Below are 24,582 nucleotides of genomic sequence, written 5' to 3' on the forward strand. Positions count from 1 at the left end.
AACAAGATCCTATTTTATTGTTCATTAAAACTATATTCTTTCACTGGACTTGTTTACACGCCCTCTAAATTATATGTAGGTTATTGCAACAAAGCAAACTAAATGACCTCATGAACCTGATTGTAAAACTAGTTTAGTGATGGTAACAGAAAACAGTGGAGTTTATTTTTAATCTTTATTTACAGATTCTTTTGTATTTAAACCTACATATTTGTATTATAATTGCATTGTACAAAAGATGAATAAAGTAATATAATACAATTCGTGTGCCTATTTGCAGTTGGCGGGGTGTTTGGATGTGCGTGTGTGTGTGCGTGTGTGCGCGCGCGCGTTAGTCTGCAGCCGACATCGCAGGAAAGAGAGCTTCAGTTGCCATGGCTACGCAGCAAAAAATAAATAATAATTCATACCATCTGGAAAGTGCTGGTGTCAGCAAAATGTACCTCCATACATACAAACCCGGAGTGCCTGAAGCAATGAGCGCTGCTGAAAACACAATGTCGGCCTTCTGGGGACTCAAGCACAGTCGCTTTAGTCCCTCTCTTGCCCCCCCCCCCCCCCCCCCCCCCCCCCCCCCCCACATACACACACACACACACACGCACGCAGGGCATGAGCACTTCTTATATATTTATTCACACGCTGTATTTATCAAATTGTTTGCACTAGACGTTAAACTCGCCAGTTAAGCAAATACAGTATAGTATTTGTCCCAAACAGGATTATTACTTGCGCATATTGAATGTTGCCATAGGAGGAAGTAATTACAGTGATTAATGACATTTACTCACTCATGGTTCCTGCGGATTTGTTTAGGCTGCTGCAGCTGCCACGTACAAAACGTCACGTTGACGTAGTAGATGAAAGTCAGACTGATGGCGTGTGCGTGCAGAACTGCTTGCACAAAAAACCAAAATGGCTAATTGAGCGCCATCTAAAGGCTCACTACGGTAAAGTGGAGATCGCGTTTTGAAAGAGCATTCCTTTTTGCGGGTTAATCCTGAAAATTGTGAAAAATAATGAAAAGGGGCAATTCATCCGGAAGGGAGGGAAAAATCGCAAAATAAAAAAAGAGAAAAAACAAAACTCATAAGTATATAAAGTACTGTAATCAAAATTTTCCCCAGATGTTTTTTGTTGTTGTTTTTCTTAGTTGTTTCTTGTCCTTGTGGGAGCTTGATTCAGGGGATGCCGTTGTGGATTTGTGAAGCCATTTGGACTCTTTTGTGATGAAGGGCTAGTATATTAAATTTGACTTGACTTTACTTGATGAAATGCCTAAATGCACTGGGGCAATGTCTGCTTGGGGCTCCAGCAGACCACTTTAGAATTTGTCATCTTATTGAACACGCTAAACTCAATTAAGCAATAAAGTACTGTATACATGGTTTGTTACTGTTAAAAAAAAAGAGTGACATAATCTTTGTGTTGAATGTGAGGCTCTTTTTTTTTTTTTTTAAGATTTTGGGGTGGCCAATGGCTCTGAATCCTCCAAGACTTGATCCACCTCTGCACTGAAAAGCAGCAGAACAAAACAAGAACAAACAGCATTTGAAAGGAGTTCCTTGAAGATAACTGTGATATGTTCGTAAATTGGACACTGTGATCAGTGTGGAACAATGTTTGCTTCCAAAATTGAATTCTTTCATTTTCACTCTGCCCACTACATCTTTTAGTTTTATACTGGCCATGTGGGCCGTGTCCAATGTTATTATTAATATATGCCGCCAACCGCTGAAAATGGATGACCGCAAACGGCCCCAGGTCGTAGTTTGGACATGAATCACAGTGCTGAATGAATGCAAGAGACACATTTATTCTGTAGCATCCGTTCTGCATCTCGTTTTAATTAGATGCCCTATAAATAAATGACTATCAATTAAGTTACATAATCATGTATTACTTCCAAATAGGACTTCACCCTCAAAGAAAAATCCTGCTGAGATTTTTTCAGGACAATTAAGATGGTGGGTTCAACTATCTGGGATCCTATGTTTCAAGTCTTGCAGCGCCCTCGTGCGTAAATGTTAGGCATTTCACCCATGAGCCAGAATGCAATAATACCGACTGCAATGTTTAGTCTGACAATTTGGCCTTGTTTATTTAAAAACAAACAGAAATACGATGACTTTGTTATTTGAAAAAAAAATCATACGGTGAGTCCAAACATTATGTATTTCTCACAATAGACAGATATTGAGTCAATTTAAGTACCAACAAAACTTAATATTCCAGTTTGATGATTAAGATTCCGAGAGAGGCCACTTGCTCAGAACAGCATCTCACACTTTGGAATGTCGAACAATATGGAACATATCACTTCTCCCACAGAGGCTGCCTGCTAAAGATTGATGGTTAATTCTGAATTAAAGATGGGCTTCCTCGCACACACAGGGCGAGCTCAAGCATTTCCAGCAAGGAGACACGTCTGGTGCATAGTCACACTTCTTCAAAGGGGACTTAAACCATTTACCTCCATCCATAATCATAACCCTCAAGGACATTCATGTCAGGCAGGTGTCTAATGAATTCACAATAAAATCCTCTCCAGTGATTTGGAGCCTTGCTAGATAAAATGTGAGGGTGTATAAAGTTACTGCCATGTTTGGAAAAGAGGTTACTGCTGCAGTAAAAATCTCCCGCTGGTTCATTTGCTCTCCCCTTTTCCTCTACGGGTCACTTGTCAAAGCTGCTTCAAGCTGTTGTCGTGGTATTTTAGATGCGACGAGTGAAAGCGGCTGAAACCTGCAGAGAAGCTGACCGCTCGTCTCTGATCAGTTTTGCTACTACATGAAGGAGAATTCACTGGTGAAAGCAGAAGGTAAAAAAATGCATGCCAGGTCCTGACATCAAACCTTCCTCAGAGCAAAAGATTGTCGATTTTGACTCGGGATTTAGAGCCTTACTTTAAAGACTATCGGTGCAGGCGTTGCAGTTGTCACACACTCGCACCGGGTGGTCCCACCCTCTCGACGGGACGGGCTTCAGGTGCGTGGAACAGGGCCCGCACACCCCCTGGCCACAGGCCCTGCAGTGGTGCTTAGACATTACTGGAGTGAAGACTTTTGAGCACTGATGGCACTGGGTGATGTCCTGATCAGGGACCCAGTAGTCTGGTCGAGCCACACCTTTCACCAAACCTACAAACAAAACAAACAAAATCCTTATTACTATAGATGACTGCTCAAGGCGACGTTGAATAAATGTTCATTTAATTGCTTGCATTCAAAAGTTTGGGCCTCTTGGGTCCTTTTACAGTCACATGTGAAATTAATCAACCAAATATCATTGAATTTTGGGTTTGTTGAATGCAGGCTCTCTTGTTGGGGGACATGCATGCGTGTTGAAGAAGTCAGGTATTTTATTTTTTTTAAGATTCTGTGTTCTTAATGCATTCATGCCCTAGTTCTGCCTCTTGTTATTATGTTCACAAAATCTGTAATGGAAAACAAAATGCACACCGTGATTATTATTTGAGTGTCTGAAACTCACCGAGTGGGTAGTCCACAGCGGTGCTGACGATGTCTAGAGTAGACTGAGCCACCTCCGCCACCCTGCGTGCGACGAAACCATGAGGCTCTGCTTTACACACTAAGAAAAAGAGAGGAAAAGGGAAAACACACATGATGCGCGTATATATAGCTTAGGGATAAACACATAATGTGCTGTCATTAGTACTAACATAATACAAATGTCTAAAGTTGGTCCTTTCCTCCAAAGTAGATAAGAAATATTTAACATTGAACAAAGATACAAATGTGGTAAATGTGCATGGTATGTGTGTGTGTGTTTTTTTTTTTAATATTGATCAAGGGCTCACTGTGGGTATTTTGGGATTGTGTGGTCCAATGCATCTTGCAGATGCAGTTTGCTCTGAGTATAACTGCACTGCATTACACTGAGCTAGGTCTCTAATTAGCTAAGAGTGACCAAATACTAAAAGCACACCTGTATTATGCATTTCAGTTCTGTATTGCTGCAGTTTCGGACATCAACATATTTTCAAAAAAATGAAAACAAACATGAAAACACATAGAACACAAATGAACTAATTCATGCAAACACTAAAACAAATAAATGGCTCAATGACAGTGTCATTAGTGTAATCCTGAATGAACTTCAAGAGTGAATAGGTCACCAACGGGTTTGTGTTTTACCTTGACTGTTGCTTTCCGGCGGTCCTCCCTGTCGATAGCAGGCCATACACACCCTGACGGGGCTGCTACCCCAGCCCCTCTCTGGTACTGGCATCCTGTGGCTGGAACACAGGTGGCAGAAGCCCTCGCCACATGAGCGACAGTGGTGCTTCCGCTCCGCCTCCTCAAACCCTTTTTGACAGCCATGACAAGCCTAACGGGCGCAAGACAACACTTAACACACAACAGCATTTGTCTCAAGTCAAACTACCACGATATTAGAGTCACCAAAGCCCAACTGCTAACAGGGACAGTTAAAATGAAATTCAAGTAACATTGTGACACAAACTACCAGAAAAAAAGGGCATATATCTTAACTCCCCAAATATAAGACGCACTTGTGTATAGGATGCCTCCCTAATTTTGGGGTCGAATTCTGTTGTTTTCTATGTTACCAACACTTTGGCAATGATGTAAAAACGATCGCAAAACAGAATCAACCTCAGCTTCCAAAATGCTTCACATTTTCTTGTGTTCATATCTCTAAGTTATTAATTTGTTACGGGTTAAGTTGTGTATTTTAGAACACACTGTGAGCGGTCAGTGAACGCCTCACCAGTATAACGCTGAATGCGCTCGAAGCAGTTGTTTTTCTTTTACCTCGCCACGCAGCTCAGGTTCCTTTTACCGTAAACACCCGAAGTTGCACAGCATCCGTAAGTTTCTGAATGTCTGTATATGCCAAAAGACCGGAGTTAAGAAACGAGTCAAATAGAATACCTTCCCGTGTTGTCTAATCTCCGCACTCGGTTGCCTATCTAGCCACTCTGCCGCCCAGTAATTGAATCAGTTGGAGACATCTTAACTTTAACACGATCCTCTCCATTTTAATAATATTCCGGTGTGTGAACAAGGATGGACTCGGACGGTGGTTCAGTGCTTGTAAGAATATGGCCAATATAAAAATACACGTGGCATCAAAACTCGGCTTCTGTAGCTAACAGATGAATCTTCCTCGAATGGTGTGGAATTAAAGAAAATAATATATATAATTACGGTATTGTTTAAAGTGGAATCATTAGGGTCTTATATTAATACATATCATATCAGCCTCACAGGAAATATGAATGCAAATTGTCTTTTGTCTTGAGTAATGAGTAATATACCCAGAATTGAACTTGAAGCAAAAGTACATCTATGCCTAATTGCACTGCTTTTTGTATACTATTTGTATTGTCTTTCTACAGCTTAAACTTCACTACTTTTCATTTACAGTATAAGATTGCACGGAATTTACCCTAATCTCCGTGTTGGGTCTCCAGTATGGCGGCGCCACCTGATCAGTGAGCCAAGCAGTAACAGCTTTGGTAGGACCAGTGCTGTATTCTGACACTGACTGGATTACCGAGTTCATCCCATCCAGGACCCTCTGTGCCGCATTCTGGTGGTTGGTGAGGAAAGTGTCCGACTGGAACACGACAGAGGTACGGGTTTACACGCATGTGCAAAATATTTAATGGGAACCTGTAGTTTTATAAAACATCTTATGATGAAAACAAATGTTATTCATTAAAAAAAACAACAACAACAAAAAAACCCACCATCGATTTCAATAACACGCAAATAAATGTGTCCTGTCATGTCAAAAATGTCATTCAAAATGTGTTTTGAATGTCGGTGCGCGTGTTGAGAGCAGCTGAGTTTCTGGTTTGTATGCCATTGATCGTCCCTTTAAAGCAGGGGAGGCAAACTGATTTTAGCTCAGAGGCCACTTGCAGAAAAAGTTATTCAAAAGTGGGCCGAACTGGTAAAATCATGATATATAACTTAAAAACAATAAATGTCAATTTTATGTAGATTTTTGCTATGCACGTTGACCTGGTCCCAATTCACAGGGAATAGTGGCGGTGAATTGTAAATGTATTGGTGTAAAATATATATGTAGATAATTCAAGTAAATTCCAGAGAAGAGCAAAAAAAATGAAAGTAAAATGGTGTTATAGTGCCTCATTATGGACACTGGGTGGAACCCAAGTAATGACATACATGACAGAAGAAGTTAAAAACTCACAAAGAAGTCGATCAAATACGGAATAGCTGTGTTACTAACTGCTGATCAGTCAACAAAGTAATTTAAAAAGAAATACAGGACTAATTCTTTTTAATACAACACGGACCAAAGTCGAATGTCTGGTAATGGGCCAGATAGCGAGCCCCTGCCCATAGTGAATCATTCTGGGGCGGAGCAAAGATTTTCCCAACGCTAAGCGGTAGCACAAAAAGGCTAACGTGAATGCTACTGTAGCATTCCACTGAAGTGATAAGCAAGCTATAAAAGTAAGAATTTTTATCTATTCATCCATGGTTTCGGTCTAATTCTTTTTTTTTTTTTTTTTTTAATGCTTCTCAAATCATCTTGCGGGCCAGATTAAACCTACTTGCTGGCCAGATCCGGGCCACAGACTGTACATTTGATACCCCTGCTTTAAAGGCACTGGTGATTACCTGCTACACTATTTCCCACTACATCTTGGTTCAGACCTTATGACCCCAGTATCCACGGACTGGTTATATCGAATTAGATTTTTGAATTCACTTAGTTGTTATTGTAAAAGTTCTTCAATTGTTTGACATCCCATCTTGCATTACATGGAGAAAACATGGATGACTTACCCCCTCCCATACGTGCTTGACTTCAGAGCGAACCACACCGCTCTCAGGATCCTGATTCCCAACCCAGTACTGTCTGCTGCGGTAGATGACTCCACAGCTGGCACACTCTAACACGTAGCTGAAAAAGAAGCAAAACATTAACACAAAAGGAGTGGATGGAAGGAAACGTAAAGAGGAACCTACCCCGACCAGGCGAACTTGGCAAGACCCAGCCACGGGTTATCGGAGGACGCCGAGGTTTTAGGCACAACTATCACCTCTCTGCCACCTTCATAGCACCTCTGGTGGGTGTAACAAGTGACCAATTCAAGCGTGATTCTGTTCAGTTCATTGGATGATGTGAAGATCTTATCATACCTTACAGATAAGGACTTTGTTGTTGTACTGGTGTGCAAACTGGCATAGTCCATCTGCCATGTGAGGGACCCGGTCTCGCAAATGGTTCATTCCATTCTTGCAGCGAATGCTGGAGGCCACACAAAGCACGATCAAACTCAGACCAACGGGGCTTTTTTTAAATTTTACAAGCAAACTATTCTTACAGTCGGCTAGTACAAGGGCCACTTACATAACACAGCAGTAACTCAGTAAGTAGGAATTCAGACCTTGGGGTTTGGGTTATCGTTATATAGTCTGATGATTTCTACTCAAAAATGTTAACATTCTAATTTAAAAATGTGCATTTTAAAGAGTTTTTTTTAAGGTGGTGACAGAAACCTTGGAATGGATTATTTCTAGTTAGAGATAGGCTGCTCAGTTGTTTTTTTTTCAGAGCTGTAAATATTATTATGAGTCAAGGATGGTTGATAACTGACATTTGGAGTCAATATTCCTTTTCGGTTAAAAGGAAAATATATGGCATTGAATATAGAATAAAATAAAATAGAAACACCAATCTCATCTTTATTGAAATGTCTTGAAGCATATCTCTTGAAAACTTTTCAGATTTGCATAATGTTGAAAAACGAAATAAATGATAGACAATATACATCTTTGTAAAATTTTGACAAAAAGTCCAGGGAGATCCCGGGGTCATGAGCATGTTTCAAAAGTTCAATGAAAACTTCAGTAAAAAGCGCCCTGTAATTTTCTAAATAAGCGGTCAATATTTTTTAAAATAACAGAAATGTTAACATTTCACTTTTATTTTTTTTTCCTAAAACAAAAACATAAGGAACGGCGTGTTCCCGGTGTCATCGGAATATCTTGTAATATTAACTGAAAATTTAAATGAATACTTCTCTGAATTGAACACAGTTTGAAAGTTAGCTACCATCTGATTAATAATAAAAGAGAGATGCCAAAGTTTGTTAAAAGCATCTTTGTTGTAAAATTCTAACAAAATGTCATAAGTATAACTTAAAAAGCTAAATGAAAACTTAAAAAAGAAAAAAGTTCCCTATAGTTTTGTACATCAAATAAAGCTTTCCAAATTTTTAAGATAACGAATGTTAAACATTCACTCATCTTTGTTCTTATTTAAGCAAAACCAACAGGCAATGTTTCCAGGCTCAGCACATTCTCTTATGAAGCTAAAATAAATCTTCAATAAATAGTTCCCTGAAGTTAAGACAGTTTGAAAGTAATCCATTATCGACCATCAGATTTCCTATGAAGGCCCCTAAAATCATTTATCATTGGTTCAAACACCAGTGCATCCATTTTTTTTCTCTAAACAAATGGGAGATTGACCAGCATTCTGGAACACATTGTTTTCAAATTTACAGGTTCCATTGTTCACATTTCAGGATTTCTTGTTTCTCACTACACGAGCAATTTCATATTCATTATTTAATGTCTAAATATTTTCAGCACAAACATGACCTCATTATGCCGCCAAAGCTGTGGTATATTGATTAAAGTCTGGGATATTAGACAACCTTAGTAATGTGTACTTACATTGGGTACAACAATTCTACATACTGTGGCTCCACAGTGATTAATCTTTTGAATTTATTGTGGAATTGTGTTTGTAAGCTTGAAGGCTTCAAGAAATAGTGCAAAAGAGACTACTTGCTGCTGAATGATGTTGTCATGTTCAGATTCCCACTTTTACACAATGAGTAATTATAAAAACTTATCAAAACACAAGGTTGGACTAAAAAAAAAAAAAAAACAAAAAACGGTCACACAAACGGGCACAGGATTTTCACGAGGGGCTTATCTGCACACCTGGGTGGGAAAGCAAGCTATCACAGTACCCCCACACAAAGTCAATTATAAGTGTAGATTAAGAAGCCAACACACACAATAAAATTTTTCAAACCGTACTTTGACCTTGCTTTAAAAGAAAAAAAAGAAAGAATAAAACAACACAAGATTGCTCGCCCCACAGGTGCGGCGCCCAATTATTCTTATCATCATATTTTTTATCAACAGAATTTGGAAAACGAAAGCACATACAAGGTCCCATTCAGCTAAGACTGGTTAACAATTGTCCAGGCATGGCTTCAAACAGAGAGAAGGCCATTGAAATTGAGAGTGGTTTGTGCAGAGGCAAAGCATGATCGGAGCGTATTTTCAAAAGCAGCCCAGAGCATGGCCTCGGGGTCAGCTGCAATCTTCTGGCGAGATATCAAATAGCTTACGTGTGTATTTTGTACTGCGGTCAACAGTGCTGATGGGCCACACTTTATTCATTTTACAACAGAGGCAAAAAGGAGAGACATTTTTGACAAAGAAAAATTTCTCGATCAAGATGTTGGGAGTACAATACCCCAACAGCTAGGAGGAACCTAGTAGTTATTATGTCTTAAACACCACCAAAAATGCGGTTGGACAAGAGTGCACACACATTTACGATTGGCTCTGGCTCTGTTCCAAATTAACCAAGCACGTTCAAACTCATGTCCAATGGGAGTTACCACCCAACTAACACTATTTAGAGGGCCTCTGATAAACTCCAAATAAATTTCAGATGATAGACTTGAGTTGACCTGTCTTCTCGGACAGGCTTCACAATTTTGTACAAACATGCCCTCACCGTTTTGTACAAACATGCCCCAGATTTAAGATTTCAAGTGTTTATTTTTACTGCCCCTCTGTAATATATTTTTTTGGATTGACTTGTACAGATTACATTTAATGGTGGAAAAGAGTTTGAAAAAATTGAGCGTGGCCTCTTTATTTAATTTCATGAAGACCTGTTACTTGAACAGGGCGTGTGGATTTTTTTCTATTGTATGCTTTTATAGCTCTGTTGAACTACTGTGCAAGGGGGAGGGTGTTTAAATGGTTTCATAACTGACTTACTTGCAGCTTAAACAAACAGCAGAGCAGGTGAAGTATTCATCCGGGAAGAAGGTGTACAGATTCAGTTTGTCGTCTGGTAGATCACCACAGAACCGTTCACTGAGAGCCTGAATACACACACAGTGAAAACCAAAGCATTGTTCAGAAACCTTTGTCTGTGTCTAATAGATGTGTATTTTTACACCAAAATACAGTTCTTACTTCCAAAGCGTGAAACACGATGCCGGGGTGACGAGGAGAACGTGTGTGAGTGTTCTGCACTTGCTGTCTGAGAGCCTCCACCAGCTCGCTGTAGTCAGTGGGAGGCGTGATGGTTTGGGTGCCGATATACTGGATTGAACTGAAGGCATCTGTTGCCAAGCCAAGTTCATGAAACCGCCTCTGGAGCAGCATGTCGGCATAGCCGGGCCCCTTTGAATCTGAGCCACAAATAAGAACATCTGAGATTGAGATATCATACAGAAAATACTGTATAAAATCAGTGGTGCATAAAAATGTTGGCGGCGTTCTCAGATGAGCACCAGAGGTTGTTTTGTGGAGCTCATTTGTTTTTTCCCTGACACAGACAACATGGATGAACTAGAAGACTTAAGGCAAATATATATACTGTATATACATAGTTCAATATGTAATTTACCATGGCACAGCAGATGCGTGTGTGTGGTCTCCTGAAAGACAATAACAGCAGGCCCAAGACATGAGAGGGGCACATCCAGACCACAGCGGTTTGACAAGGCCCTGAGCTCAGGGGTGAAGTGTTTCATATAGGCCCCTGACGCACTGCTCAGAAACTCGAACATGTCATTGTGCAGGCGCTCAGCTCGCGTTCGATAGATTACAATATCTGACACCGCCAGGACCTGGAAGAGTGGAGAAGAGAGGACCTTTGTCACTTACAAGGCATGCCAATAGACAACACAATGAACGAAGTAGAAAAATAGTTGATGCTTAACATAAATAATTGGAAATACTGTTGTGAAAAGGCATTTTATGGTTTGCCAATGCCTTATGGCATTATTTACCCACTCATGTCATATGTTAGAGCTCTAACAGTAATCTCAATACAGTGGAACCTTAAATTACCGATGATCATTTTTGCCAACTTTTCACATTGCCCACTATTTTTTGGAGAAAATACCTCCAGCAATGCAAATGTTTTGTTAAATGAACATTCCAAGCATAGATGAGCGGACGGATCTGACGTCAGTCTCACACCATTTAAGTATAATAGGACCTGTGTGTGACTCATTGCGATAATTGAACAAGATTAAAAAATGAAAGATTAATAGAAAAATAAACTTGCAAATGATTTACAATTGGTTAAATGTAAACAGATAAAAATAAGTTATCTTTTATTTTTATTAATTTTTTGCTGCAGGCAAGGTTCTCTGACATCTTATTAAAATGAAGGAATCCTAAAGGCTTCTGTTTATTCTCATTTACGTTAACTGTAGCAATGTGGTGTGGGCACCTCTGATGTATATATTGGGTAAAAGCATTGGACAATCAATAACAGTATGGTACAGTTACCTTTAACAAAAGTCTCATTCTCTGGTTCTGATTGGCAGCTGCGCCCAACAAGCCTTCGGTATCAAGGGCAACCAGATTGAGGCAGGGCTCAAAAGCGGCCCATACGCCCACCGTACAGGAGCTGGAGGACTTGGAGGTAAAAAACACACTCTCGCCATCAAACAGGACGTGGTTCAGCGTATGCGACTTGCCGTCCCCGGTGTTGCCAAAGATGGAGAGAACTTTGACACCTCCCACATCTGCACAATTGAGCCTCTCAAGAAAATCAGATTCACTGTGGACCTGGAGGGAAAATTAAATTTTATTTTAAACTGGGATAGGAGCAGTTTCAATGCATTCACCGGATATTTGAATTGTACAATAGATTCACTTCTGTAAGTATTGGAACTGTGAGGATGATTCTTTTTTTGTAATAAACTTAAAACATTTGCGATTTATATCATAAAACACGTATCAGACATGAACATTTCAGATTTTATTTCCAGGTATTTATGTCCAGATCCGACACACAACTTGAGTCAATTAATCAAAACCTGTTTAACTAGACAGAGCTAAATTTATAAAGTCATACAAATACAATATAAATCAAATAATAATAGTATACCTTGTAAAATATAGAGAAAAAAAGTCTGATTATCTAATAAATACCATTTACGTTCTATGCTTGGTTTAGGATTTGGGTATATATATTGACTGTGCAGAAAAAAAAAGCATACTTAGCAGCATAACAAATATGATGCCCAAGCAGCTGCCAATGGATGAAAAAGAAGCAATTTGCTCATTCATCTTCATTGATAGGCAACAAGATGACAGCAAAATTGACATCTTATCTGCAAAATTAGGTAGAATGTGGCAAAATAATTGTCCCAAATACACTGCCATTACTTATGGCAACAGCGGCGAAGTTGTATATTAGCCAAATCATTCTTCAGAACTAAACCCTAAGTCACTTTAATTTATTGTCAGTCTACCTGCTATAGATTTACCTACCTGTTATAAGACATGCTTCCCTAAGATGTGATGTTTCGAAACAAATAATCTTGATCTCTGTGTTAATACCTGGAAATGAAAACTGAACTGTTGAGCTTGTCTCAAATCGTCACCATATTGTAAGCAGCCTTGATTCGGTACATTTCGTCCAAATTTTCCATTTCTGACATGAGACTCAACACAAAGACTGAAATCCAAAGTAGGACACGTTGATTTCTGTTCAATGAGTCACCTTTAGGAAATATACTGTTCCTTTGTAACTTTACTTCCCCTTTCAACCAGATCATAAAAAATATCTGGTGAGGAGAAATTGAGATAGAAATACAATTAGGTTCACGTTGTCCCCGAAACAATGATCCTCAAACGGTTTTTGTGGGTCAGGAGAGCTGAATAGGTAACTCGCGTGTTTTTTGTTTTTCAGACCAAAGTCGTTTATACACTTTCCATGAATCTTCATGGCCACAACATAGTCGGCATTTAAGCTTGACAAAATGACTTGCACATACAGTAAGATTAGCACGGAAACGATCTTGAGCGGAATGTATTTAGCAATCCAGCGTGTTTGAACAAAATCGTTCAGAGTTGTTTTGGTTTTCGTTAGCCTAGCAGCGATTGTTAGCTAACTTTACCTGGAGGTTTTCCTGGTCATCCACCAACAGGAAGCTCCGTCCACCGTCGGGACGCTCCTCTGGTTGCATTGGACGCAAAGATGTTTCCCCCGTTGATGTCATGAGTACATCAGACATCTTGGTTCAGATAATTAATGCATGTTAGTGACGATGGAGGGGAAAACAAAAGTTAAAGCGCTGACCCCTGTTGTCAACCAAAACAACAACGCGTGTTGGCTGAGTTGAAAGAGGAGGGGCCAATGTGGACGCACGAGATGACGCGATAAGTCGGTTTACAGTAATTAGTGGTCCGTTTGCGCCGCTGCGTGGTTAAAATTTGAAATTACAACAGATTTTTAAAATCACTGTAAATTAAGGTATATTGTAGTTTTAATTCGTTGTTTAGTTGTTATTCTTGACATATAGATGTTTTGGCTTGGCTAAAATACTGCGATAATCTCGTGGAAAAAAATGTCCCAAAAATAATCCAAGTAGGGGTTCAACCATATTCATTTATTTATTTTAGAATTTATGGATGTCACAAGTTTGCCGTTTTTAGGCTGGCATAAGACTCATCACATTCACCATGAGTCATTTTTGGACCAAACAAGTTCAACATCAAACTATTCTTTAATAATGCCGTTGACTAGGACTATTACATTATTCTATTTTCTTGTCATCCTCACTGTCAGAGACCCCGTGGTTCATGCTTGTCCATGTTGCAGCCGTGAACAGTTTTTTTTCTTTCTGCCTTTTAATTCTCAAGCTTGGCTTTAACATTCTCACTTAGGTGTTGTTTTGATGGTACCATACACAGACTGAAAAAAAGAAATAATCCTAGTTTGAAAAAATATGGGATAGAAATATAGATTTGCATTTTTAAAAGTACAGTGTGAAAGTAAGTTGTCCTCTGAAAAAATAAACAGTCACGTAAAGTACAGAACTCAGAAACATTCTTACTTATAAATGAGCATGCCACCATTAGATTAAGATCTTACATGTTGACTTGCACCACTGTATTTCACAGTGAGTTTAGAAGTTGCAAAATATTAGCATACTACTTCAACAGATCAGTAGAAGAAGGCCAAAATCTTTCTGCACATCGTGGAGGGGCTGCACATTCTTTTTTTGCAAATGTGCTGCCATTAGTTCATTGCTGGTCTCTTAAGTAGCCTACTGCTCCACTGTCTCGATGGCCTTTCCGGGGCCTGTTTTCCCAAAATCCACAATGAGCTGCTTGGTTTTGCTAATGTTGTGGACAATTTGATTCCTTCTGCACCAGTCCTCAAAGTTGTCACCAAGCTTCAAACATGTACATGTAATTCATACAGTATTTATTCCAGAGGTGGGCAACATATGTTTTCGTTGGTGGTCCTACAGTTGTGAGTGCCCCACCCCCTTCCATCGTCGTCTTCCGCCATTTTTTTTTCCCTCTGAAGAAAGATAGCTTGTCCCTTTGCTGCTTAACCATTGGTTACTTGAATGAAAATGCTTTGCTAAGTTATTATCGAGTTATTTATTTATATAGATCATTATTAAAAAGCAAACTAACACAAAACTTCTCTTAACACTTAATCCTACACATTACTTTTAGCTCTCGGTCAGCACATTAATCACGCTGAGCAAGTTTGTGTACAGTATGCATTTTGGTTTCTTAGTTTCTTAATTGTTGTGAGAACTCAATAACAAGGTCAGGGTCTTCACATAAACTGGTAGCACTTTGTATTTCTCAGTACCAAATAATTAGCTCTTGGTTTCAAAAAGGTTGGTCACCCCTGTTCTACAGAATACTATTCTCCACCGCTTAGTGTTAAAAGGACCATGGTCACAATTACTTTACAGCGATTTGATTTTGTAATCTAAATGCAGTAACACTGCATACAAACATGCACACCAGTTGGCGTGTTTTTGTTGCAACAAAAAGGGGAAGATGGGCGTCTGACAGAATGTCTGTCCTGAAGATCACAATGACAGATGGGAAAAAAATTCAGAATGTTCTTAAGACATAATTCTTTTTTAACATTCCCGTCATTCGTCAGTTGCAGATAATGAGACAGTTCTGACACACTGCCCAGTTCTGATTTTTACTATCATTCAAAATCATTGTTCATTGATCTTGCCAATTATATTGTTGATTATACTGTAAATGGACAACTACATGATCTATCTATCTATCTATCTATCTATCTATCTATCTATCTATCTATCTATCTATCTATCTATCTATCTATCTATCTATCTATCTATCTATCTATCTATCTATCTATCTATCCATCCATCCATCCATCCATCCATCCATCCATCCATCCATCCATCTATCTATCTATCTATCCATCCATCCATCCATCCATCCATCCATCCATCCATCCATCCATCCATCCATCTATCTATCTATCTATCTATCTATCTATCTATCTATCTATCTATCTATCTATCTATCTATCTATCTATCTATATTTGTCTGTCTGTCTGTCCATCTGTCCATCCATCTATCCATCCATCTAAATGCACTATTCCAAATTGAAAGTTCCACTTTTGTGTATGTAAAAGAGTAAATCCAAGAGATTGATCAATACTTTTATTCCACGTTAACTGTTTGCCCTGTTTGTAATTATAAGACATACCATTTCTATGATCCTGAAAGGAAAGGATATGTTTGCATAAAACACAAATTACAGTATTTGAAATGTGAACGTAGGACAATCTTCTTTGGAAAAAAATGTGTGTGCAGTAGTGTATCAGTATTGGAATGACGGTCATCCTACTTATTTTAGCCTATAGTAAGTTCTCATCTGCATCACAACAGTTTTCACTTGTAACATGCTCCACACATTGTCCATTGTTGCAACAAGTCAAGTTTGACAGAGAAAATGTAAATGTTTAGAAATATGCTTGACATATTATGAAAACTTGTTTAACCATGTTGTATGTAAAGACTTATATAATTAACAAATTCCAAAATAAGACATAAGCAATTTATAGACAGAAACTGCAGAGAATTGCAAATGATCATTTGCATGGATATGCCAAAGCATTTGCATGCAACCTGTTCAACCAAATGAGAAACTGTTTTTTTTTTTAATTTTTTTAAGTGACACAATAATAGTGAAAATTGAACTAGTAGTTGAGTGAAATGTAATTCTGATGCAGGAATTGCACCAACGCAACTGAGAAAAACAGTAACGTGAAATGGGTGCTGGGAGTTAGAGAAGGCTCCAGCGTAACTCAATCATGGACGTCTGAAAGAATCAATTATGGCCCTCTTCTCATTGCTCCCGATAAATGAATAATTAAAGGTGTCTGATGCAGGACCGCACTGAAAAAGAATATGTGGACACTATTACGTCTTCATTTCGGCAGAAATATGCAAATGTACTTACTTATTTGGGTCACTAATCTATCAATAATCATTAAGGTTTATTGCAACTTTTGAAATATACGAACCCACAGAGGCATCAACTTAATCTACAAGCATGCAAGTCAGGCATGCAAGTCAACTCTGTAGTGCATGTATGCGTTCTAAAATTCGGCTTTGGGTGGGTTGGTTTTGCCCTTTCAGATCCAAGGCGGGACCGTGGCATCCTTGAACTCGCTACCCACGCCGGTACTTGTAGTGCATTGCTCCTGGACATGTTTCATGTTGACATGCATAAAGAACTACACTTCCCCTCCGCTGTCGCATGCGCTCCCGTCTCCCATTGGCTGCCCGTTCCAGCCGCAGCCCCAAAGAATGAATGAAATTGAAATAGCAGCTACATTACATGTACAATACCGGGCGCCGCAACGTTGCATTCTACCATACTACACCAAAATGGCCACAGCGGTACAGAACCACCTCAAATCGTAAGTACAAGCCTCTCGCTTCTTTTATGTCGGTGAACGTTGTCAGTGTGATGTAATTTACCATCGCTCCCTCAGCAAGGCAACCAGCAGCTCTGTGCATGCCGCGCACACAACACAAATAGAGAGAAGACAATAAAAATGCAGAAAAGTTGCCGATCTGCGTTGCGTCGGCGCCACGGGTTGATTGTGCATTTGGGTGCAGGCGGTGCATGTGCTCATTCAGCCCGAGCCAGGAGCGGCGTGCATGAGTGCAGGAGCATGCAGGAATGCCGGGGCTGGATCTGAGTGACCCGGTATGTCCCTTGCCAGTGCGGCCAGCCAAGATCACGGTCAGAGGCGGGCTGGAGGAAGGCAGACAGTTTAGATAGCTTGACAATGCCTGTTTGGACAGGTTGGAAACAGGTAGGAAGCTTGAAGCTTTATAGAAACACGGCTTCGGGCTACAACGTTACCTTTATACTGGTCGAGGTAGTTCATTTTTAAAGAATTAAGTCGGCAATCAAAGCCTAATTGTAACACCACGTCCTGCATTTATATTGCAATTTAGCGCGCGTCTAATTCCACCATGGCGTGCTCCAGGGGATTAAAGTTCTTTTGAGGCAACCCCCCCCCCCCCTTTTTTTTTTGACAATGCCGTGTCTTTTTGTTTTGCCGTGACTGTCTGCAGCGGAATGCAGACGCCTGCTACCCGCTTCGGCATCCTGCCAAAAAGGTGCCTGATGATGAGCATCTATCCATCTGTCGGGGTTGTTTTCACAGAGGTAACAGCGGAGCACACAATAGCTCCAGTGTTACCCTTTAACTCGTATGAGTTGTTTTGCTCACCACGTTTGCAAAGGTTGTGCCATTTGGCATGGGACATGCCTGTGTGCTGCAGGCATCCATGAATGACTCTCCTGTATGGGCTTCTTTTAAAGAGCGCTTGCCATGCAGCAGGAAGTGGTGCCTTGATAGCCTGTCATTGTCTTCTAGTTTCCAGAAACCTGTGCGCTTTTCCCCAAGGATTTGAAAAGGCGAAAGTTAATTCCTCCTCCTCTTTAGTATTTGGTCTCTGTGTGACACTGATGTCAAGAGGATTTAATGGTCAGATTTACATATGGACTATACCATGACAATGCTAATGGTAAGACATTAGAAGGAATAAGAGTGCAAGGAGTTAGTTTAGTTGGCTCAAACAATGATGTATATGTTGTTGGTGTCGGGCAGACTCATTATATCTCCAAAATTCTTACTTTTCAGGTGACCACAAATTGCATCAAACCCAGGAGAAACAACAATTTTCAGTGCTTTAGAGATTGATCAATAGTTTATCAAATGAAATCCACATGTGTACTGACCAACAGAATAGAGTTTTAAATAACATAATTCACCAAAATGTGACTGATGACATTTTGGCCCGACGCCAGTATTATGTCATTTTTGTTCCCTTTGGTTGCCCACCGTTCTTGTACAACAAATCAATTGAGAGGAGTCTTTCTTTCTACAGGTTTGTTTTCTAGCAGGTTTAACTTTGTCCTGAAATACCCTCAAACCTGCTAATTAATTCAGTGCCAGGGGATGTAAAACCTGTGGAGAACATTTCCAGTCGGTGTCCACTGTTGTGTATGTGTGCTATCACACTATAACATTTGTGTGCAAAGAAAAATCAGCAGCAACTCCCCCAATCTACTGGGGGCTTTCCAAAATTTCTCTCCGCTTTCTCTCTCTCTCTCTCTTGGATTAGAGATAATCTCTCTCTCGCTGCATTTTCTCTCCTGCTCCACTCTTCGTTTTTCTCTCTCTCTCCTCCTATCACCCCTGCTGACCTGTTTCCATGGTCAGGCCTTCGTCCATCATCATTTTCTTTAGCCACCACACCTTCTCCATCCTTTTTTTTTTAAATAGAAAGTCCAAGTTACATGAGTGTTGCTGTCCTTTTGTCTATTGGTTTCACCTTCCAAACCCCAATGAATGTCTTTTGCATGTTCAGTGTATGGGTTTGTGCATAGCAAAAATTCTATTCATGTTCTTCACAGATTAAGTTTCCCTCCAAATGACACACGGTAAATGATTGCCATTCTCAATGCTGATGTCTCATGTTTTAATTTCTATGAAAGCGCTTTGTCTTTTCATTTAAAGTCCCTTGTTATTGCTCATTCCAAATACTGGTAATATTCAGTATGTTCAAAAGAAGGGAGAATATGTCCAAAAGAAATATCATAGTATTGCCAGTAGTTTTGGAGGGGACCTACCTTTTTTATGTGCCCTGTCTGCTTGGCTGAGCTGAGTGAATAATAAGTTTCATGTAATAAACCTTGGTGTGCAAACAGCCCCATGTGATGGCTGAGCCACAGCCTAAGCATCCATTTCTACATCTTCATTTTCCCTTTCAATCTCCCCTGTCATTCCTTAACTTGCTCATTTGTAGACACACGCACGTACGTGTGTGAGCGCGCGCGTGCACACACACACACATACACACAAACACTCATGCACACAAATTTTCTCTCTCTCTCTCTCTCTCTCTCGCTCTCTCTCCCCCTCTCTCCATCTATCTCCTGTTCCTACTTCTTTATTCATAAGGGAGCAAGCCTAAGGTCTGATGTTTTTAAGGGTATTTCTTTTCCCAAGTTAGTCCTTTCATCTTTTTTTATTTGGATTTTATTTCTGCTTTACTTATTTTTTTTATAAGACAGAATTGAGGAAGACCATGAGAGAGGGATAGAGAGAAAGAGAGAGACATAGATAAGTATTTTTAGCTCTATGACCTATTTCTCCAGTGCTACCTAACTGACAGTCAGTCAGCTCCACTGCTTTGGGACCTTGAGTGATTTCCATCCAGGAATTTTTACTTAAAACTAGTCATCCGAGTTGAAGCAGTATGTTGTTGAGCAAGAGAATAGCAAGCTATTAAAACGTACCCGATCTGTGTATGAGTCCCAATGTTTGTGTTGGTCCAGTGTACCTTGTTCTCAAAGAGTTCTTGAGGGTGGAGTCAACAACTAACACTGCTTCTCTCTGCAGCTCTTGAACAGGGATGCAGACAGGGGAGGAGTTCCTACCGATGGTGGCGTGTTTTCAGAGGGTGGGAGGGGGTTAAACTAAGAAATCACCAACCCATGCTCTCACATGCGCACAGAGGGCCGAGACGGGGGTAAGGAGTCCATCGCCATTATAAGAGGCCAAGTGCAGTGGCAATAAATCTCACCTGAAGGAGCTGCTCACAGGCAGATTGCCTTAGCTTGATGCACTGCCCCTAATACACACTGCAGCTATAGCTATGCGCTGTATACACCCACACACAAAGAGCAGATATGCATGCATGCACAGGGCTAGACACTTATAGTCAGCAATGTGACTGTTCACGCACGTGTGAACAAGGAAAAGAGACACACGCAAGTATGCATACAAAGGGAAAGGACCGTTTTGGTTTCTTTTAGATTTAAGATCATCACACCCACAAATGTGCGCTAGATACAATAGATCAGTGGTTCTCAAATGGGGAAGGAGTACCCCTCGGTGTACGTCAAGACTAGTTAGGTAGAACCGGGTTTCTGTATATACCAGAAAATCTATTTCAATGCTTTGTAAAGACGGGCCAGGACGAGTAGTTTTCTTTTCAGTTAATGAACACATTAATTGGAACATGACAAATCCTATTGCTAAATTGTTGGTATGCAAAATATTCTAAACCGTTTTTGTTAAATTTCATACCGATGATCACTTTACTGGAGTTGCTGAAAGAAATATGCCTATAGAGATACCACTATAAATGTAGTTTGAAAATTTAATTAATCAAACGCGGGTGGCACAGCATTCTGTTTTGGACTTTTTTTTTTCCCATCCATAAATACTTTGTTCTTGTTAGGAGGTATGTTATAGTGGCCAACTAAGGCAAATGCACTGTGAATGCTACAAACATAGTAAAGATGAGGCAAATAAACAAACAGAAAACCCATTAAAAATCTGAAAATTACAAAAAGGAAATGAAAGCAAAACAACAAAACGAGACATGACATAACAACCCATTAAGAAAAACACTGCAAAAATGAAATGGATGCAATCACTACATGGACGCAAACTTTAAAGTAAAAGAAAAAAATGCAACAACCAAAACTAACAAACAAACAAAAAAACACTACACCTAACAATAAAATGCTGCAACGACAAAATATGCTGCAAGTTGACGTAACACACCGGAAGTGGTACCACTAGGCGGTCACATCACAGGGATGCAAAACAAATAATAGTAGTAGAACATTACTAGGGACATATATGAAATTTGATTTAAAGAGACAATAAAGAGAAAAAGAAAAAGTTGAAAAGGGCAGCCCAAACCCATTTTTATTTTTTCTTTAAAAAAAATAAAAAATGCTATTATTACTTTTGCACCCGTAGTGTAACTGATTGCGCAATAGCCCACTCCTTAGGGTCGCCACTTCCGGTATATTGTGGCAACTTGCAACATGTTTTGCCGTTACAACTGTTTTCTTCTGGGTATGGATTCTGTATTATTGTTGTTGTAGGTTTTCCGTTATGTTTTGTGATTTGCATTTCCATACGCGCTTTAAAAATGTTTTTGCATTATTTTTTGCGGTTGTTTCGTTTGTATGCCTTATTCCTGTGGCCGTGGCATTACAGTGCGCCTGTTCCAGTCGGCTGCCGTAGTACATGGCTGAAAGCACGGGTACATCACGCTGCAGATTTTAAAATTGTCCTCATACACAACACTGTGATTGAAATGTTCAATCTATTGTCTTGTTAAAATACGCTCAAAAACATGCATAGATATATATTCAAAAAACATTTTCCGTCCTCATTGTATGCCCCCCATATGCTGCACTGAAAGCAGAAACCATCTCACATACTGCAAGAGTTGTATATATTAATAGGGGATCGAGAAAGAGAGAGAGAGAGAGAGAGGGAGCGAGAGAGAGAGAGGGAGCGAGAGAGAGCAGTTATTTCTGTGAGCGAGAAAGTGTAGGCCAGTAGAAAAGAAATTGAATTGAGGGTGGTGGGGAGGAGGGGGGGGGTGGATTGGTACGGGTGATATTGCATAGTTTAATCTGTTGAGTTCAGCCGTGGAAGGGCTGAGTTGGGGGAGGGGATGAACAGTACAGAAGGCCGCCTGATATTACTTCTCGACTGTGCACACACTCTCGTACTGCATACACACAAAGCTCCTCAGGCAGGAATTGCCAAAATAAGTGGACTTTTTGTGCACGTGGGTGTGAGCAAGTGCACAGATGCACAGCAGTGAGTGAAACAGGTGTGTGGACCAGGTGCGCAGACTTGACTGTATTGGCACAAGTGTTTTAAAGCTAAAAAATGTACTTAATATGCGCCAATATAAACACCTCCTTACCAGTATGTGATAAAGCTGCCAAAAGCTTGGAATCTGTTGCTTTCATGAAGTCATCTACTGCACGTTGCAGAGTCCACTTGTCTCATTTCACAAATCACAATTGAACGACTATGCTGTCATTGTGGTTTTTACTATGTGTAGTAATTTGGGTGATTCCCTAAGATTTCTCATGAGCAGCTCCAATAATTTTGTTCCACCGCTAGGGGGAGCTCCTTGTTTCTCTATTGCGATCTAATGAGCGTTAATTGCTCTAAATGAAAAATAAAGTTGGCAGTGTCTCATAGAGAGAAAGGGAGGATCGCATTTTGGACTGAGCTGAAGCAGGCTGCTTCTGCTGGACAAGACACGACAATTCAACCTTATAATCAGACAAACGCTTCCTCTGGGTGGTCTGGTGGAGTGGCCAGTTCTGCCTGTCCAACATCTTTTGTTTACATTTTAAAAAGGTATACACTCTCTCACTGGCCACCTGCACAAATGTGATATATGTGACAAATACTGTGTCTTTGTATCGATATTAAAGCTAATGTGATTGACTCTGGAAGAAATATTAATCATTTCACTTAACTATCATATGAGTATAGTTTACACTCCACAGTATCATACTAAGAAATGCTTATGAATAATACCTTTTATGGAAACACAAGAGGAGCACTAACTTGGAACCAAACGTTGATTATCGAATATTAGAAACAGCTTTCTCGATGATGCAGAGCAGTTCAACAACACTACAATATACAATCAAATGATTACTGTAAATACCTCCTCAATGCATTTTGTCTGATTATTTTGGTTTACGGTATACAGGACGTGACACTTCTAGGCTACAACACAGAATGCATTGTATAGATGTCCTCTGTGTTGTTTGTGCCCTTGTTCAGTGAAAGGCTGAGTTTTTGCTGTTGATGTCATGTATGTCTGAACATTTTTGTTCATTGCAGTTTATATTTGTTGTACATTGGGCGAAATGCCAGTTAATTATCGCAAGGCTGACTCGATTTCTAATTACACTTTAGAGTTTCTGTAAACAATTAAACAAATTAATCCTGGAAATAGAAAATAAATCATTATAATGCAGTTAAAAGACATGTCTGTGTTTTTGTTGCCTGAATGAATGTGGTTGTGGCATTTTTATTTTTTTTTGTGTTTCTAAAATGTGTGGTCTGATGATTCGTTTATTTTCTGGATGAATCACTCAGTGGTGTGTGCGCTCAGCAGCCTGCATGACCAGCTGGACCATAGCAGCGCTGCTGTGAATATAAACAGTGAAGCCGAGCACAGGTGTGGAAAGCAGTGACAGCAAAATAGATGAAAAGAAAATTGTACTCTGTGACAAACCACAAATTCAATAAATCAATCAAGCGATTACAGCAACAACTTACAATAAAGTGACCTGCAGCTTTAAAATCATTTTGATAATCATGTCACTGCCACGTAATAACAACTTTATATCATCTCCGTCTGCCATTACTCATCAGCCTGTCGTGTTTGGAGGGCCAGCCAGGACACCTCTCATTGCAGCACACTGAAATGGCCATACAATATTTGCATGTTTTAAAGTCATGACAACTTCGCTAGCGTTATCATGAGATAGCTTTTACGCAGATCTGATATTTTGCTTTTACATTATCTGTTGTACTAGCATAATTTGCCAATCGTCAATGACATCATTGATCAGATCCACACAATAGGATATTCCAGACTTGTTTGCCAAATAGAAATTCTGCACTGCTTTATAATCCAAGGTTTCTCAGCAGACGTTTCCCCGCCAATATTTCAAAATTGTTTTCTTTGTTTACGTGGCTCCTCCCAATTTTCATTGTATTGAATGTTTATCAGTGTTTTTGGGACATTTTTAAGGTTTAATTAGTCTTAATTTTTCCAACTTTTTTTTCAGTGAGCATTCATTTTATGCGAGTTATGTGTATTCATGGCCAGGCCGGTCACACCCTCCCACAGGGTTGACTGACTCTACAGTCATGAAACATTTTGCTTAAGTAAATCTAATTGGATCGGTGACCAGTTTTCACAATTCTTTTTCAAGCCGCTGATCAGCTCAAACATCCTGATTGTGTAAAGCCTTTTTTAGTGCGTATTTACGATTCATTTTTCAGGCTGGTGGAGAAGTCATTAGCATGTCCACCTCACAGTTAAGGGAACTGAGTTTGAATCCAGCTGGCTCCGGCCTCCCTGTGTGAAGTTTGCA

The 24,582-nt window shown here is 39.8% G+C and overlaps 2 protein-coding genes across 9 annotated transcripts in view; one reads left to right on the forward strand and one right to left on the reverse strand.

Moving 5' to 3' along the window:
• Positions 1–791: 791 nt before the first annotated feature.
• On the reverse strand, positions 792–13,425 carry LOC148416057 (zinc finger FYVE domain-containing protein 1). 4 transcript variants are annotated; one of them, XM_088427147.1, is made up of 13 exons: positions 13,211–13,425; positions 11,592–11,873; positions 10,699–10,921; positions 10,263–10,480; positions 10,062–10,168; positions 7,167–7,275; positions 6,993–7,090; positions 6,810–6,927; positions 5,434–5,604; positions 4,158–4,350; positions 3,493–3,591; positions 2,907–3,140; positions 792–1,514 (listed from the first exon to the last, which is right to left on the reverse strand). In XM_088427147.1, the coding sequence occupies exons 1-12, from the start codon at positions 13,325–13,327 to the stop codon at positions 2,908–2,910; spliced, it is 1,968 nt and encodes a 655-aa protein (XP_088283273.1). In that variant the 5' UTR covers positions 13,328–13,425; the 3' UTR covers positions 792–1,514; position 2,907. The 4 variants fall into 4 exon arrangements, with proteins under 4 accessions (XP_088283273.1, XP_088283271.1, XP_088283274.1 ...); XM_088427145.1 differs by lacking the exon at positions 792–1,514 and adding an exon at positions 2,076–2,805; XM_088427148.1 differs by lacking the exon at positions 792–1,514 and adding an exon at positions 12,582–12,650 and having other exon boundaries at positions 2,076–3,140; positions 13,211–13,364.
• Positions 13,426–16,919: 3,494 nt separating this feature from the next.
• The window catches only part of dpf1 (double PHD fingers 1), a 45,981-nt gene continuing 38,318 nt past the window's right edge, over positions 16,920–24,582 (forward strand). For 3 of the 5 annotated variants that reach the window (XM_088427601.1, XM_088427604.1, XM_088427603.1), the window contains exon 1: positions 16,920–17,032. In XM_088427601.1, the coding sequence (XP_088283727.1) occupies positions 16,920–17,032 (113 nt within the window). Of the gene's footprint in view, positions 17,435–24,582 lie in introns of all 5 variants that reach the window. The other 2 variants (XM_088427605.1, XM_088427606.1) reach the window with 2 other exon arrangements.

This window comes from Hippichthys cyanospilos, chromosome 11 (genome assembly GCF_059441005.1).
Source record: "Hippichthys cyanospilos isolate Australia breed blue-spotted pipefish chromosome 11, RoL_Hcya_1.0, whole genome shotgun sequence".
NCBI lineage: Eukaryota > Metazoa > Chordata > Actinopteri > Syngnathiformes > Syngnathidae > Hippichthys > Hippichthys cyanospilos.

Excerpts from the sequence above, each read along its gene's own strand:
- LOC148416057 (XM_088427147.1), bottom strand. The coding sequence starts at position 13,327 with ATGTCTGATGTACTCATGACATCAACGGGGGAAACATCTTTGCGTCCA. Across the intron at positions 10,169-10,262 it reads TCGTGTTTCACGCTTTGGAA|GCTCTCAGTGAACGGTTCTG; the intron begins GTAAGAACTGTA and ends GTGTGTATTCAG. Across the intron at positions 3,141-3,492 it reads CGCTGTGGACTACCCACTCG|GTTTGGTGAAAGGTGTGGCT; the intron begins GTGAGTTTCAGA and ends TTTTGTTTGTAG.